At 42.0% G+C, this 15,982-nt stretch overlaps 1 protein-coding gene across 2 annotated transcripts in view; it reads left to right on the forward strand.

Annotated features, from left to right (window-relative positions):
• The window catches only part of LOC119651104 (filamin-A), a 163,431-nt gene that overhangs the window by 65,748 nt on the left and 81,701 nt on the right, over positions 1–15,982 (forward strand). For both annotated transcript variants that reach the window (XM_038054463.1, XM_038054464.1), the window contains exons 3-8: positions 9,254–9,398; positions 9,462–9,797; positions 10,841–10,932; positions 10,992–11,279; positions 11,337–12,341; positions 12,401–12,548. In XM_038054463.1, the coding sequence (XP_037910391.1) occupies positions 9,254–9,398; positions 9,462–9,797; positions 10,841–10,932; positions 10,992–11,279; positions 11,337–12,341; positions 12,401–12,548 (2,014 nt within the window). The remainder of the gene's footprint in view (positions 1–9,253; positions 9,399–9,461; positions 9,798–10,840; positions 10,933–10,991; positions 11,280–11,336; positions 12,342–12,400; positions 12,549–15,982) is intronic.

Consider the following 15,982-nt stretch of genomic DNA (forward strand, 5'->3'; position numbering starts at 1 on the left):
GATATCGATTAGCCAGGTATGCGGAACGCTGTCGAAAGCCTTGGCATAATCGATATAGCAACTGAAGAGGTTTCTCTGGCCTCTAGTTGCTTGTCCTACAACTACCGAGTCGATAATGAGTTGCTCTTTGCAACCCGTTGACCCAACTCGGCAGCCCTTCTGCTCCTCGGACACAATGTTGTTTTTCTCGAGGTGCGCATTGATCCTTCCACTAATAATGGACGTGATGAATTTGTAGAGGGTTGGTAAGCAAGTGATCGGTCTTGTGTCTGCGGGGTCCTGCGCCGTGTCCTTCTTAGGGATAAGGTAGGTAATCCCCGCAGTGAGGAAAGGTGGAAATTCCTCCGGCCGACTCATGACCTCATTTATACTGCGTGCCAACCGACTGTGTACGCTGGTAAATTTCTTATACCAGAAATTCTGCACCCGATCCAGACCTGGGCCCCTCCAGTTCTTCGAGCTGTTTATGGCTCGTCGAACTTCCTCTTCGGTAACATCCGCGAAATTCATGCCAGGTGTATTGGCATGGCGGGTGCCTTCGGCGGTGATCCACTCAGCATGCTCAGCATGCTGGGCAGGTAACCCCCAAAGTCCACCCCAATACTCTTTCGCTTCCGTCACCGAGAACTGTATTGTCTGGGCGCTCTGTTGGGATTCGTTGAGAGATCTGAAAAAGCTCCGCTGGTTCCTCGCGTATATTGCATTCTGGACACGTCTGGAATAACTTTCGCCATACCGTCGTAACCGACTGCATATGACAGAAAGTTTCTGTTTTAATGTGTCCAGAATTTCAACAACGGGTGTCTCACAGGGGATGGCATAGTTCCGGTAAACCCTCTGCACTTTATTTCTCACCCGTCGGCTGGCACTGCCAGTGCTGATCTGAATCAGTCTAGCAATGTCCTGCCTTAGTGAGTCCCGCCGACGTTCCAGACGAATTTTCCATGGTGGATCTCTTTTGTCACTCAAACCAATAACGCGAAAGCGAATCTTCTGACCGTGCAATCTAATAGCCGCAACTGCACCACAATACACAAGTGATTGTAGTTGCAGCAGCGACATATCAGCACACAGTCGAGATGCAATCTCATCATTGATTTGAGATAGAATTCTCGGAGTTGCTGGAGATGCATAGAGCCTAGGAATACCTGGTCTATGCAAAGGATCCATATCCGAGAATTCCATACACGCTCTTTGGAATTCGTCCCGAACCTCAGCGGAAACCTCAGCTGGACGGTGGAGAAGAGTGCTTCGGCGAGTACTGAACCTGTTGCCTGCAGTGCGGCGTGGTGTTGTTGATGCCGCCGCCTCTGCCCCCATCGACTCTCGGTCACCAGTTTCCCCGATGACTTCAAGTCGAACACGCTCCCTGATGGTGGCCGGGATTGTGTCGCTGCGAGTAATAAAGCGGTACTGGTCTGCGACTCGCTGCACAGTCACGTGCGCGAATTGCGGGAAACGCTCGACGAATCTCTGGTGCAACAAGGGGCGGTAAGATGTTGTATCCGCCCCCGCCGTTATTTCGTAGTAGGAGCGGATGATGAAGAGGTTCATTTCTTCAGTCCATTTCATCCGCTTCCTACGCGAACCTGCTGAAGTGGTCGCCACAGATTGTGGCGAAACAGCTGCAGCAGGCGGACCTGTGCTCCTGGTCATCGTGATATGCAGATATGCCACTGCATGACTACCTTTTCGGATCGGTAAAGAAATGGGAGGTGGTCAAAAATTTAATGGCGCAATTTGAACCCTTTGAACGCAATGTACATTCATTATTGGCTGATCAATCAAAATTTGAGACTTTTAGATTACATTTTCATAACACAATTTATCATATTACATATAACTCGTAGAAAACTAACCTTATCTATGGCTTGACTTTTATCTCTTCTGATCAGGAATTCACTAATTTAAAGATGTTTTATTCATTTCATTGAGAACCACACACTTGTACATACATATTTATCTTATAAAGACGATTCAAGTTTAAATCGCTTTAGGTTACACATTTATTATGGGTGCAGCGAAAGATGATCTCACCCGACAGTGATAAGGTTGTGTAAATATCACTTCAAATTGGCTACATTTCGTTGATATTTTTATACCAATTGAAATCATCGTAAATACTCAATTTGCATATAAATCTTATGCATATGTACGTGTATTGCAAAAAAAAGTGAGGACGAATTGAGTGAAAATTGGCTTCAGTATGTGCTACATATTTATACTATATATTTCAGTATCATTCATTGAAAAATTAAGCCATTGCCATGTTTGACTTATTTCAATTTTTTTTCCTATTCATTCCTCACTGTCATAATTCATTTTAATTGCTTTTGAAATATTTGGAAATTTAGAGTTAAGCAATTTCTAAATATAGCAAAGAATATTGTACAATTAGAGGACGAAAATGTTTTTTTCAAGAGTGTTATTTGTATGTTATGAAGTCGAAATTCATAACTGCAAGGTTTGTTATGCTTGATACAACCTTGTTTGCGATTTTTATTTGTGATAAATGGAAAGGACAAACAAAAGAAAATACGTACTTGCGACGGTCTTTCTATGAAGCAGTAAACAATTTGATAAAAATGTTGGTTAGACATTTACAACATGCATGTGGGATGCCATGTTTAATATTGTAGGATCTCCATGAGATTGACGAATGGTTCCACTTACTTTTCGTCCGCTTGTATTTGTAGATCAAACAAACGTGGGCCTCTCCAGACGGGACCACTTTCAACCAAATTGACCACGTGTTGATTCAACGCCGCTACCTCTCAGCCATGATGAATGTCAAAATATATAAGGGGGCCAATATAGACTCGGATCACTATCTCCTTGGAATGGTGCTACGAGCTCGAATAACAACACCAACCAGAATCCCCTCTGATAATCAGGTGAGAGTTAACACTGAAGCCATCCACAACGCAGCCTTCCGTAACACCTATAAGGGGGAAATGAATGCCGCAATAAACGCAATCAACAGAGATTCTGGAGAAGAAGCATAATGTTGCATTCTCAAAGGACGGGGGCACCCGCGGAGACTTATCACCAACTCCGGCGAGCGGAGAAGCGACTTCACAGACGGAAAAAGAAGCCTAGGAGAACCAACAGGTCTGTGAACTCAGAAAAGTACTGGGAGCAACCGCACCAGGTGCGCAAGTTTTACCAACAAGTCAGCAGAATGAAGCCTTACACACCTCGATGCTCATCCTGGCGAGAGAAAGAGGGAAATTTGATTTCCTACAGAATGGGCAGATTGGGGCAATGGGTTGAGTACTTTGATGAACTACTGAACAACCAGAACATCGGCGGAACGTTAACCTAGCCCTGGGAAAATTGATCCGTGATGCTGAGGTAAATGCGAGGAGTACAATCCTCTTTAAGTCCCCGCGACTACTGGCCTATGCTGGCAATATCGACATCATGGGAAAAACGACCCGAGATGTACAAACTGCCTTCATCCAGATCGAGCAGGCGGCCATCGGCGCGAGATCTTGGGCTGCACATCAATGAAAGCAAGACAAAATATATGGTGGCAACATCATCACCAGAAACCAATGAAACAACAACATCAAACCGCACTGATCAAACGGAAAGAATAAAGATGGGAGACTACAACGTTGAGACCGGTGAAAATTTCTCCTATCTAGGGTCGAAAATCACAACCGATAACAACTACGACGATGAAATCCGCGCACGGTTGCTGGCAGCCCATTTTAGTTTACCAAAACTGTTTCGCTCGGAACGTCTCATCATAGGGCCAAAGCTCTTACTTTACAAGACAATGTTCTTGCCAGTCCTCATGTATTTCTCGGAGACTTGGGTTCTTAGCAAGAAAAATTGCCAACTCTTGACCGTGTTCGAGAGAAGAATCCTCCGAAGAATTTTTGATCCCTTACATGAGGACGGACGATTCCGTAGCCTACATAACAACGAAATCTATTAGCGACATCATGGCCATCAGGTTGTGGACAAAATCCGGTTCAATGGGTTGCGGTGGGCGGATGAGAATGATTCACCCCGAAAAATCTATAAGGGCAATATCTATGGTAGGAAAAGAAGGCAAAGCAGATCCTCCCTGAGATGGAAAAATGGCTTAGACCAGGACCCCAGACAGCCTTTAGGGACATCGAAATTGTGGACCTCGGCGCAAAACCGGGATGTTTGGAGTTCCTTATAAAGGCAGGCCTAGACCGGATACCGGTTGTTCCGCCGTTGATGATGATGTATTTGTAGATATATACATAGTTCGTGGTATGAATGCCAGGCTATTCACTTGAATGCGATTCTGACACTCGATCCCTTAGAATGAAGTCAATTTTTACGTGAAAAACATAAATAAAACCTTCTATAACTTTGTTAATAATAATAGGATTGCCAGAAACTTTCTAGTATCGTGTTCAATATTGTTCCCTATATTACTTCAGTTTTATGATTCTAGGATGGAAGAGGAGCTTCCAGTCAAGTTACAAAATGTACTTCTTTTAATTTTATTCGAGTATATATTACTATATACCAATGTTCTTAACACTCCTCCGGCTGACCGCTCCCTCTGTTTTGCATTCTCAAACAAAGCGTCGGCTTTCTATTATTAGGGTTAATGGAATATTTATTTTCATGATGTTAACGCCAAATGATATTCATTTCTTCATTGTAAGGGTTTTTAGTTTACAAAATATACTAAAATCTACAATATATATAGACATAATCGAAATAAGATCGATGTTACTTGTTTCGTCACTTTCTGAATCACTATCTCTTAATGGCAATACAGAAGCTCGGTCCTGAATTATCATATCGCTGCATCACTTTCATCACCACTATCACTACCTGAATAACTGTCAGGACAATCTGATAAACAGTTCAAATAAACTGTCCAATCATATTTTTTTCGTTCATTGCGAGCAGTGAATTTTTTGAAACTATATGAAAACGTGGCAGCTAGATAAAGTGTTAATATATTTTTTAAGCTAAATGGAATATTTTTCCTTTCCTGAAACAAACGTCCGTTTTGAAATTACTTACTACGAGGTTGTCTTTTCCTATCCTAAATGGAAAATGCAGCCGTCATGGTACGATTATCATGCTAACTTGTCCTCGAAGGAGCCATGATTTTGAATTTCAGGAAATGGTTTTAGAAATTGAAATGGAACCTTGGATGAGGACTGGAAAAATCATTAAAGTAAAGGTGGCCTCTGCCTACTTCTGTTGTCCTTATTAATACCTAAACCTTTCGGCCATATTTCCCTCCCCGAACGAACGATGTTTTATTGACGAACCAGATGGAAGATTTCTCAAAGGGTGTGCCCTTACAAGATCCTCATCGGGGGTACAACTGTAGCAATTGGCTAATACAGCACAGCTCTTTCGAATCTTACGCCACCGTTGAGGACATACCAAAGTATGCCTAGACAGTTGCTCAACCTCGATATATGCGTTCGTTTTCGACACCTGTAGAAAATTTGTTGGATTCTAAAGCGCACTGCGAGCTCCTACTGCTTATGCCGAACCGTCCTCCAGCCAAAGAACCGATACGTCGTGGTGACATGCTTCAATACCCCGCATTTAATGGTGGCTACACAGTTGCAGTATCCAAGTCTTGTAAAACCCCTTCAGTTACAACTTTCACGATGGACGGATCAAGTCCTCCAGGGAGCAAAATGTGGAGATTGCATTTCGGAGTATTCCTCTGCAGTCTGGCAAAGATTGAACCACTCGAAACCATACTCACTGTATTACACGCCGACGGTTCCAACAGCTCTATGCCGGGCTGCTGCTAATCGATGTGTAACGCTTCAGAACATTCGCTTTCTAAATCCAGGAACAGCAAACCAATGTAAATGCTGCGTTTCCCGGACGCTGTCTTCTGCCCGTACTGGAACGTATGTACAACGCGAGGATTGAAAAAAATTTCGATCATATACTCCATACGGGGGCTTGAGACTTGGGCCGGCAGCAATCAAAAATATAAACAATTAATAATAGAAATAATCAAAATAAAAGAGCTAAAACTCCTGATACAAATTATGATAAAACTCAAGCAAAAATATCGGGACATAACAATTGAGGAACTGTAGCAATTGGCAAGAATCACACAAAACCTTAAAAGCTGGCTCCAGAAGGATGTGACCATCATTCGAACTGCCTACAACTAATCGTAGTCGATGAAATGAAACTCTTCTCTGTGCATTTCAGTCTATGCGTGGCTTAATAAGGAACCCCAAAGATCCCGATTTTGCGCCGAAGTCCATCAATTCGATATTAACACCATCTGCATAGTGTCATGGCTATTGCTCCATCTGAAGCAGGGTCTGCCAGGTCTTTTTCTACAGCAAATATTTCCCCTATACCCTATCCCGACTGGAGTACTCTCACCCATGCAAATTAGGTGACCTACCCACCGCCGCCTATTGAGACGAATTTTAGCCAAAATCAACCGGTTGTTGTATCGCTCATAAATTTTATCTTTATATAATCTATGGAATTGTCCATACTCCTAAAGGGGGTCAAAAATTATTCGGAGGATTTTCCTCCCGAATGCGACTGAGAGTTCGAAATATTTCTTACTAAAACTCTAAGTCTCCTGAGAATACATAAGGTCCTTATATAAGATCATTGCCTTGAACAACAAGGCTTTGACTCCATAGTGAGACGAGATTCGGGCGGAACAGTTTTTGTAAGTGAAAAAGATTCAGTTGGCTTGCAAGAGCAATGCGTAAATTTCGTCGTCATAGCTGTTGACGGTTATGTTTCTCAACTCTAAATAACGGTTTCAAAATTGTATTCCCCATCTTTTCAGTTGACCAGTGCTAGATTTATTGCATGTTGTTGTTGTTTTTGTCTTTGTTGCTGACGTAACAATGCACTTCGTCTTACCTTCATTACTGTTTGCCCTACTGCCCGATTTAGATGAGGTAGTTTGTGGATGTTTGGTTGTCATTCCCATTATATTAATATCGTCAGCATAGGCTAGGATTTGGTTGGATTTCTAGCGAATAGTACCTCTATAGTCATGCGGGGCATCCAATGACGACTCAATTATTACTTTTCGAAACTGATTTCTGTGAGAAGTGAGGGCTCACAATGTGTATCTCAAAAAGAGAAGCAAGTCTCGTGCTCAGAACACATCAAACCGAAACTTTCTCACATAAAATAACATAAACTCGAAGTGCCCATCTTCCGGTATTCCGACTTGTTTCTTTTTCAAATGAAGGCATTTATTCTTGATTTCTTCGGTCAGTCCGTTGAATAGTGACCAGCTATTGTTTTTAAGTTCTCCAAGTAGTCGCTATAGATAATTCGACGTGACTTCCAGAAAAATGTGGCCCTTGCCTTGTCGACCGATTTTATCGTTCTTGTCTTCTTCAGGGCTCGTTCCATTGTTTAGACTGTTGCTTTGTCTCTGAAGTGTAATAGTGCATACATATTTCGTCGATCATATATTTTATATATCATTTCGGCCATATATAAATTTATTTACCCAATTGTAAACCTGTAATTTTCGCCTAATACAGCTTTAATCTCTTCCGTTGTTGTTTTCGAAATAAAAGTATTTAATCATCGCACCAAAGAATTTTTTTAAGATTTTGGGTAACACAAAACCTCACTAATATCGATTCACTGACTGTCACGACACAATGGGTGAGGGACGCAACATCTAACCAATAGTGGCCATGATCGCTAGTGAGTACTCTTTCATACAAATTATTATGAGAAATGTTTATCTCATTGTGGAGTGCTTCGCTATAATAGTCGTAGCAATAACATTTTTGCTTGCTGTAAACACCCTGTTAAGCACAGTGCGTCAACCACACCAACGAGCTGTCGTTGTTGGTTCCTGGCGGTGTCGTGGGGGAGCTGAGCCCCACGAGTTTTCGAGAAGTTTGCACTCTTGCTGCAATGTTCTGCACCACGTAGTTTTAGAGCGATAAACACGCCTACCATCCTACAATAGTGGGTTCCATTGCATGCCATCATTTATCAGAAATGCTGCTTCCTAGATATGTATACAAATTTTGGTCAAGGTCATCAGCGTAGTCGAGATGTTTGAGGAAAGATAACATCGTCCATTAATCCCTTCAGTCGTTCGGGTAACTGCTCTTAGTTTCTTCAGAATGCTCCTCCTTCATAAGGCACTCCAGATGAACTGCCTATTGACGTTGCCGAAAGTCTTCTCGAAATCGATGAAAAGCAGGTGAAGTAAAGATCTAAACTTCGCACACTGCTTCACAATCATCCGAAGGGTATCAGCGTAGACGGTACAGGAGGATCCAGAACGAAAACCAACCTATTCTTTTCCGAACAAGCTTTCACGGTGTTCTTTGATACTATTAGCACGCAGATACCCTTTCAATTATCGCACTCGAGTTAGGTGCCGATCTTCAGAATCAACTTCTTGCAGCATCGATTCTCTCCTAATGCTCTTAATTTATTCTGCGTGCTCTATAATCGATCGTCTAACGTAAAAAAAACCTTATCTTTACAGAGAATATTAAGCGATTGATCCTCCATGTAATACGTACTTTTACGCTTAAGTAAAGCTTTTTCAAACAGTTGTATCATAGAAATGCATTTATTGCCAATATAACCGTTGCTTTTTAAAGGGAAGGAGTTCTAATTATCTCCCAGTCTATGGATGAGAGCATTTGCGTCGCTTATTCTACTTTAAAAAGTCAATTATTACATAATAAATGCTCTTATAATTTTTTGTAGTTCATGTTTTCTAAAATCGAGTCAAGAGAGAGCAAATACTTGAAATTACCTTGAATGCTGTTGTATGCATGTGCACTGACCTTGATTCTATACTGAACTTCACTGGAACATTGCACGGTGACATTAGTGTCTATAATTGTTCAACATCTTCACTTGCCATTCCAGCTTTCTAACTTGCTAATCTTCAATCTTCTAAGCGCATCGTTTTGCTATGTAAAGAACGTGGTATATCTAATATGGTTGATATTTATAGAAAACTAAAAACCAGTTGTCGCTATATGTAGAGAAATTACATTTTAACTTCATTGATCTCCTTTCATGGGCTTAATTGCTTCTCAAGAAGCGTAATGTTTAGGAAAAAACGTAAATAGTTTTTGGTTGGTATAACCAAAGAGAATAAGTATATACAGTGTGATCGCCATCATGGTGGTAATTAACGGTGTCGCGACTTCAATGCATATGAAAGTTTTTGTTTCGAATCCATAGATTAACCTCAATCTATTCTACGAAAACACACTGAATATTTCTTTTTCCATTTCAGATTCATCCGATATCGTCGACTGCAAGCTCAAACTTATTTTAGGATTAATATGGACTCTGATTCTTCACTATTCAATTTCAATGCCCATGTGGGAAGGTGAGGAGGATAATCGAGTTAATGGGTCAGAATCAACGCCGAAACAAAGGTAAATGCATTTTTCTAATCATCTTAAGTGAAAAATTAAACCCCTAATACCTTCTCATTGCAGACTTCTTAATTGGATTCACACGAGAATACCCGAATTGCCAATCAACAATTTCACAACAGATTGGACCAGTGGCAAAGCTGTCGGCGCGTTGGTTGATGCTTGTGCCCCTGGCTTATGCCCTGACTGGGATATCTGGGATCCAAAAGATGCCGTGCAAAACGCCTCCGAAGCTATGGGCTTGGCTGATGATTGGTTGAACGTCCGACAATTGATCAAACCTGAGGAAATGGTTAATCCAAACATTGATGAACAATCAATGATGACATATTTGTCGCAATATCCGAATGCTAAATTGAAGAGTGGAGCCCCATTAAGACCAAAGACAAATCCGAATAGGTAAGAAATAATTTATGAGGAAATCTTTTATGTACATGTAGAAAACGTGAATGTATGACTTTCGATATAATGGCGAATCAGTGCCAAGTGGAATATGTCTAATGCTAATACGGCCATGAAAGGTCTATTCGGCTTTTCTAAAGGCACTGAACACCATTTCCAAATAATGTGACGACCTTTATCTTTCAAGCATAATATCTCTTAAATAATAATTCACATTTAAGGCATTTTACTTGGTTTCACTTTTAACATTCAATTGCTGGTTAAGTAGTAAATAATTTTGTAAAGTATTCACAAAAATTTCGGAATTCTATAATAGTAATTTCTTTTCATTTAATTATGGTTTTGTTCAAGCAGCATTCCACCCCCACGGTAAGTTTGGAATGCAAACAAAATTTTTTCAATCTTTGCAAATGATCGGCTACGCTTTATTCGTTATAACAAGATTAAGGATAACAAAAGCAACTTTCGCCAAATTATTTTTATCAACTGTTTCAAAATGATTGTTTCGTAATTTGAAAATTAACAAGACAATTTTGACATGAAAATTTGAAATATCTACAGCTGCAAATTGATGCAAGTAGATTAGGTTGTGTTCCTTCTATTGAACCTTTAAGCAAAACACGCTAATTCGGAGAATATCGCCAAAAAGTAACGAGTATGCAAACATCTATCCACCTATCCTTATCAGAAAATTAAACATTAATCTCGGAGTCAGAAATTATTTGCCACAATTGCTTCTGGGAGGGAAATAAGATGCCCTCCGGCTATTTTGTTTTGTTTCGACGAAGTGAAATTTTTAGTGCATCTATTTTTTACATCCCTCGGTTTTTTTTGTAGTATTTTTCATGATTTGTAGCTTGTTAGCATTGAATTAATTACGTTAGAAGCAAAATCTATTTAATTTTTCGCAATCAATCTGAGATTATTTTTTTTAAATTCCTATGACCCACCTACTTGCTTCTGAAGCGCCTAACATACGCTTTATATTTGTGCTGCAATCTTTGTAATAAAATCGCATTAATATTTCGTTACGCTTTCAGAGTCCGTGCATATGGTCCAGGTATTGAACCAATTGGACCTGTTGTTGGGGCACCAGCTAATTTCACAGTGGAAACTTTCTCTGCCGGAAAAGGTAAAAATGCTAACTTTCAAAAGAAAGGGTATTCTACATATATCTTGAACTACTATCAGGTGTTGTTGATGTCACAATCATTGGCCCCAACGGTGTTGCAGAAAAGGCTGACGTTCGTTTCAACAACGATAAAAATTTAACATATTCGGTATCATACATACCACAAATGGAAGGAACACATAAAGTTCTTATAAAATTTTCGGGTCGTGATATTCCAAAAAGTCCATATGAAGTTAAGGTTGAAGGACATGCTGGAGATGCGTCAAAGGTGTCTGTTTCAGGACCTGGCATCCAACCAAGTGGCGTTTCCATTAATCGATCGACGTTCTTCGATATCTCAACTAAAGGTAAATGAAAACTAACCATTCTATTGCTTCAGTAAATGTTACACTTTTTCTTCGCAGATGCTGGACGCGGGGTCCCTGAGGTCATTATCATCGATCCAGCCAATCACAAAACATCAGTTCCAGCACAGTTGCGACAGATTGAGAAGGACCAATGGCGCTGTGAATATGTTTCACCACTGGTCGGCTTACATTCTGTAAATGTATTTTATGCCGGTAATCCAATTCCGAACAGTCCGTTCCCCGTGAAAGTAGCACCAATTTCGGATGCTCGTAAAGTACGTGCCAGTGGAAGAGGTCTTCAAGCGACAGGTGTTCGTGTTGGAGATGAAGCTGACTTCAAAATTCATACTGAAGGAGCCGGCGAAGGTGTTCCAGAAGTTAAAATCATCGGTCCTGGTGGCGCTAATCAGACAGTGATGGTTACAAAAGTTAATGGCACTACTTACGAGGCTCTTTATTATCCAGTGAAGGAAGGTCGTTATGTTATCATGGTTACATTTGGTGGCCAAGAAATTCCAAAGTGTCCATTTGAAATCACTGTCGGACCAAAGAAGGAATCAGCAATTGTGGCTTATGGACCTGGTTTGCGTAGTGGTGTTGTTGGTTATCCAGCTGCGTTTGTAGTTGAAACCAATGGCGAAACCGGTGCATTAGGTTTTACGGTGGCCGGTCCATCACAAGCAGAGATTGAGTGCCATGACAATGGCGATGGATCCGCGTTAGTCAAATATCATCCAACTGCTGTTGGTGAATATGCTGTGCATATTCTTTGCGACAACGAAGACATTCCAAAAAGTCCACACATAGCTCAAATTCTACCACGTACTGACTTCCATCCAGAGCTGGTGAAAGCTTTCGGTCCAGGGTTACAAAAGAATGGTGTTACCTTGAAAGAAGCGACATCGTTTACAGTTGACACTTCTAAGGCTGGTAATGCCCCGTTAGAAGTTATCGTTCAAGATGCATACGGTACCACCGTACCAGTAACCTTTAAGGATAAGCCGGACGGTACTAAATTGTGCACATATTCTCCAATTTCTGGATTGCCCCACACTGTTGAAGGTAATAGTATACACAGAAACACAAGAGATAAAATATTCACGATTTCGTACTTTTCACAGTTAACTATGGTGGAGTTGCAACACCAAATTCACCGCATCGCATCTACGTTGGAGTTCCACTTGATCCGTCAAAAGTGCAAATATTCGGCCCATGGCTCGAACCAGGAGTTAAACCTAACGTCGCAACACATTTCAATGTTGATGCCAGGTAAGCGAAATTTTTAAGTCAATTCTTGCAGCTACATGAAACCGGAAAGCTGAAAGCCAAAAGTTCGGTGTTGTAGGTATAAGAGATTTTGTGTATTTCTCAATTCAGAATATTTGGGTACTTGGATGCACGATTGTTCCATTTGTACCTAGTTTGTAATGTGTATGCATTTAGTACGCCCGACTATTCTTCTCGCCGCCATTTCCATAATCCGTTTCCCGGCCCCAGCATTAAAATTACCACCTACCACGATTCGCTCCATATCCGAAACGGCGTCCTCCAGAGCCTCAAGCCGGCGCCAAAAGTCCGGCATCGTCTCATTTGAGGTCAAGTAAACGCTAAAAAAGGTAATCCCTAAACACCGAATCCAGACAGACCCATTCCCTCGGCCTTCGGCAAGAACACGAACCTAAACGTCGTCCCGAACCCAGATGGCAGCGGTGCCCGATAAGTCGAGATGAAATGAAGCCCGTCCATGTTTCGGTATTGTTCGCTGATTAGCACTAGATCAGCATTTACCTCTGAAGCGAACTGCGCTACCAACTGGTGGGCGGTTCCACTCCGGTTCATGTTAATTTGTAAAATGCGGATCATGCTTACTTTCCAGTTCCACACTAAAGATTGGACATCGTCCCGAGCCCCCAATGTGTGTGACGCTCTCACCAGACGCGCTACGATCCCTTCGCTTTCATTGCAGGCCTTCGCTTGGTGACCTACCTAGCCGCATCTCCGGCACGCTATCCTCCTGTCCGGTCTCTTACAAGTTGCTAATGTGTTTAGTACTTGGTGGGGATTATCCGCATTCGTACCCTGCATACTAGCCATCTAATTTTGATTTTCCCGCTGCTAAGGAGTTTCCTCGCATATTGCTCAGGGGCTTCCAGCAAGGCGAGTTTTCGGCTTCGAGCATTTACAGAGATGAAACGTATCTGGGCATTGGCTACCTCTAGATATTCACCTTTATCGTTTCCTCCACTTCGACCTTTTCTGTGAGGCAGTCAAGATCCCGAATTTCTAGAGAGCACATGGGCTCTAGGCTAGTAACAAGAGCCTTCTTCCCCAATAACTCCTTGACCGCTTCGCAGAACGTACTCTTGCTAGTCGTCTTCAGAGCCAGTTCGATGAGGACTCCGCCACTCCTCGTTTTCCGTATGGAAGACACCTCTGCTCCGTTGTCTTCGGGTTTCATCCTGTAGCAGATTTCACTAAGGACTTCCGCAAATATCTTACCTGACGTCGGCTTAACAAGCAGAACCGACGTTCTAGTCCTTCTTCGTTTCCTCGTCTTTTCTGCTACGGCTTGTAGTTTGCAGCCTTCTTGTCTTTGGACAGACGAGTCTCTGGCGGCGTAGTCAGTTGTTTCCTTTTATTCTTCTTCGCCTTCTTTTCGGGCCCTGGAAAAGCCTCTCCTGAGCTGCGTGTAATTGCTCATAAAAGGCAGCCTTCTCCACTATATCGGCAACTTCCGTTGGACCATTCCTTAATGCGGCTTTCGGTAGCCTTCAGAAATAATCCACCACAGGATTAGCATCTGCTACCACTTAGCTTCCAAAGTAGAAAATCACATCACATTTCCGTTAGTATGGCAAGAGGGAGAGGAGTACTCTCCAGAGTTCCACCATCTTACGGGTGCTCTAAGCTGACAACGATGAAGCGCCGTCTTCAGCAAACCTGTCGTCCGGACTAAAATCAAATGGCGTTGATTAACCTCCACGTGGTGGCACCGGAATACACTTTAGTTTGCTGGCTGTGATGCAGTAAGCGAATACCCCAAAGGTCTAATTAGGACGATCAGACCCGAGTCTGCACGGGGATTCATTGGAAGTGGCAACAGGTCACGAAACCTTAACTGCGGAGTACTGGTTCCATGGGAACCGGGATAGCCCCTGCATTCACATGTCCCAGGAGAATTCATGTCTCATGTGCGTTCAGGTTGATTAAAGTGGTTGGCCTTCTGAAGGGAGTTTCATCGAAGTTGTGGTTACTTTCAAGTGAATAGAGACCTTCGGGCCTCAACGTGGAGTTGCGTTTCAACACGGGTGTCATACTCCTTAGTTCGGTAGAGATTTTGTTAAGTTTGAATCCACCAGCATGAATAAACTGAGCCATGCACTCGGTATAGATTGGTACCGTTGTGATTGTCTTATCGGCGCTCTGAATGTGGTTACAAAATCAATCTGTGTCTTAAGAAAACCATGCAGTTAAGTCAACTCAACAGATTCGTAAAACCACAGAGACGTAACCATCTTACTTAGCTTAGACCCAGAATGTCCAGCTTATATCGCTGGAATTCTCCCTCGAGTTGCAGAGAACAACCCTCGCTACCATTCTCGAGGAACGTCTGTACACTCCAGAAACCAATCATAGTCCGTTTTCAATATTCAAAGGTTGAGGTCAGTCCCTATCCGATGCGCTTTTGACGTCTCGGTAGCAGTACAGTTTCGAAAATTTCATTTTGCTAGCCCAGAAAATTCTTTCCCTTTCAGTCGCCTTTTACGACAAACAGAAAAGACTTTGATTGTATTCTTCAGTCCTAAATTACGGAGCTTACCAGACATATGCTTTTCAAATAACGGCCGTGTCCTTCAAATGAGAAATGAATGTTAACTAAGATTCAAAGGAGAACAGGATAATGGTCTCTGGTACCGTGATTTTCACTTCGGTAGAGACTTCAGACCAATATTCCGAGCTTCGATGAAGATATTTTAACATCATTTCTAATAAGGCAACTTTGAATGTTATAATTTTCGCGGTTTCTGAATATATGGTTGTCGTAAACCACTATATAAGGCATAGTGCGTTAACCGCTCTGCCATGGCAGTTCTGCGTCATGTATATCTCTCGGCGCTCCATTCGTTGGTCATTCTGTGATAGTGGCTTTTATTTTCCCCCTTTCTCAATGTGCGATATATCTGTTCACTGCCATTTCCCATTTCTAATCAAAACTTCTCGGATAGATATGATGTCCTATACACCGTCGAAGTTCTTCATTTCTTATTGTCTCAGGCCAGAGTTCCATGATAACATGACGCTGACAAATTGTTGATAGCATTGCTGGACTATCAATGAGGTTCGAAGTACACCGTATCCCCATAGAAAGAAGAATCGGTTTCCTGGGTTACGTTGTAAAATTTGATTCCTGAGTTGTCCACGAGCTATCCTAATAACCACCAACGATACAACGAAACCCTTATCGCAAAAGTATACTGTGCCCAGCTAGAGGATCTCAAAGCGGCGATCATCTTTGGTGAATAGAGGTAAAGTCATATTCCACCATCCCAAAACAAGCCGGAGTTAGCAGTTAATCCAACTCTCGTACCGACCGAGTTTCCCTTGAGATTTTTATTTGTTGCACTCCCTGGACAATCATTGGATAGGAAAGGATTCTTGTTTTTGACGAAAATGCAAGGGGATTCTGAGGAGTACGACCATTA

This window comes from Hermetia illucens, chromosome 3 (assembly GCF_905115235.1).
Source record: "Hermetia illucens chromosome 3, iHerIll2.2.curated.20191125, whole genome shotgun sequence".
Classification (NCBI taxonomy): domain Eukaryota; kingdom Metazoa; phylum Arthropoda; class Insecta; order Diptera; family Stratiomyidae; genus Hermetia; species Hermetia illucens.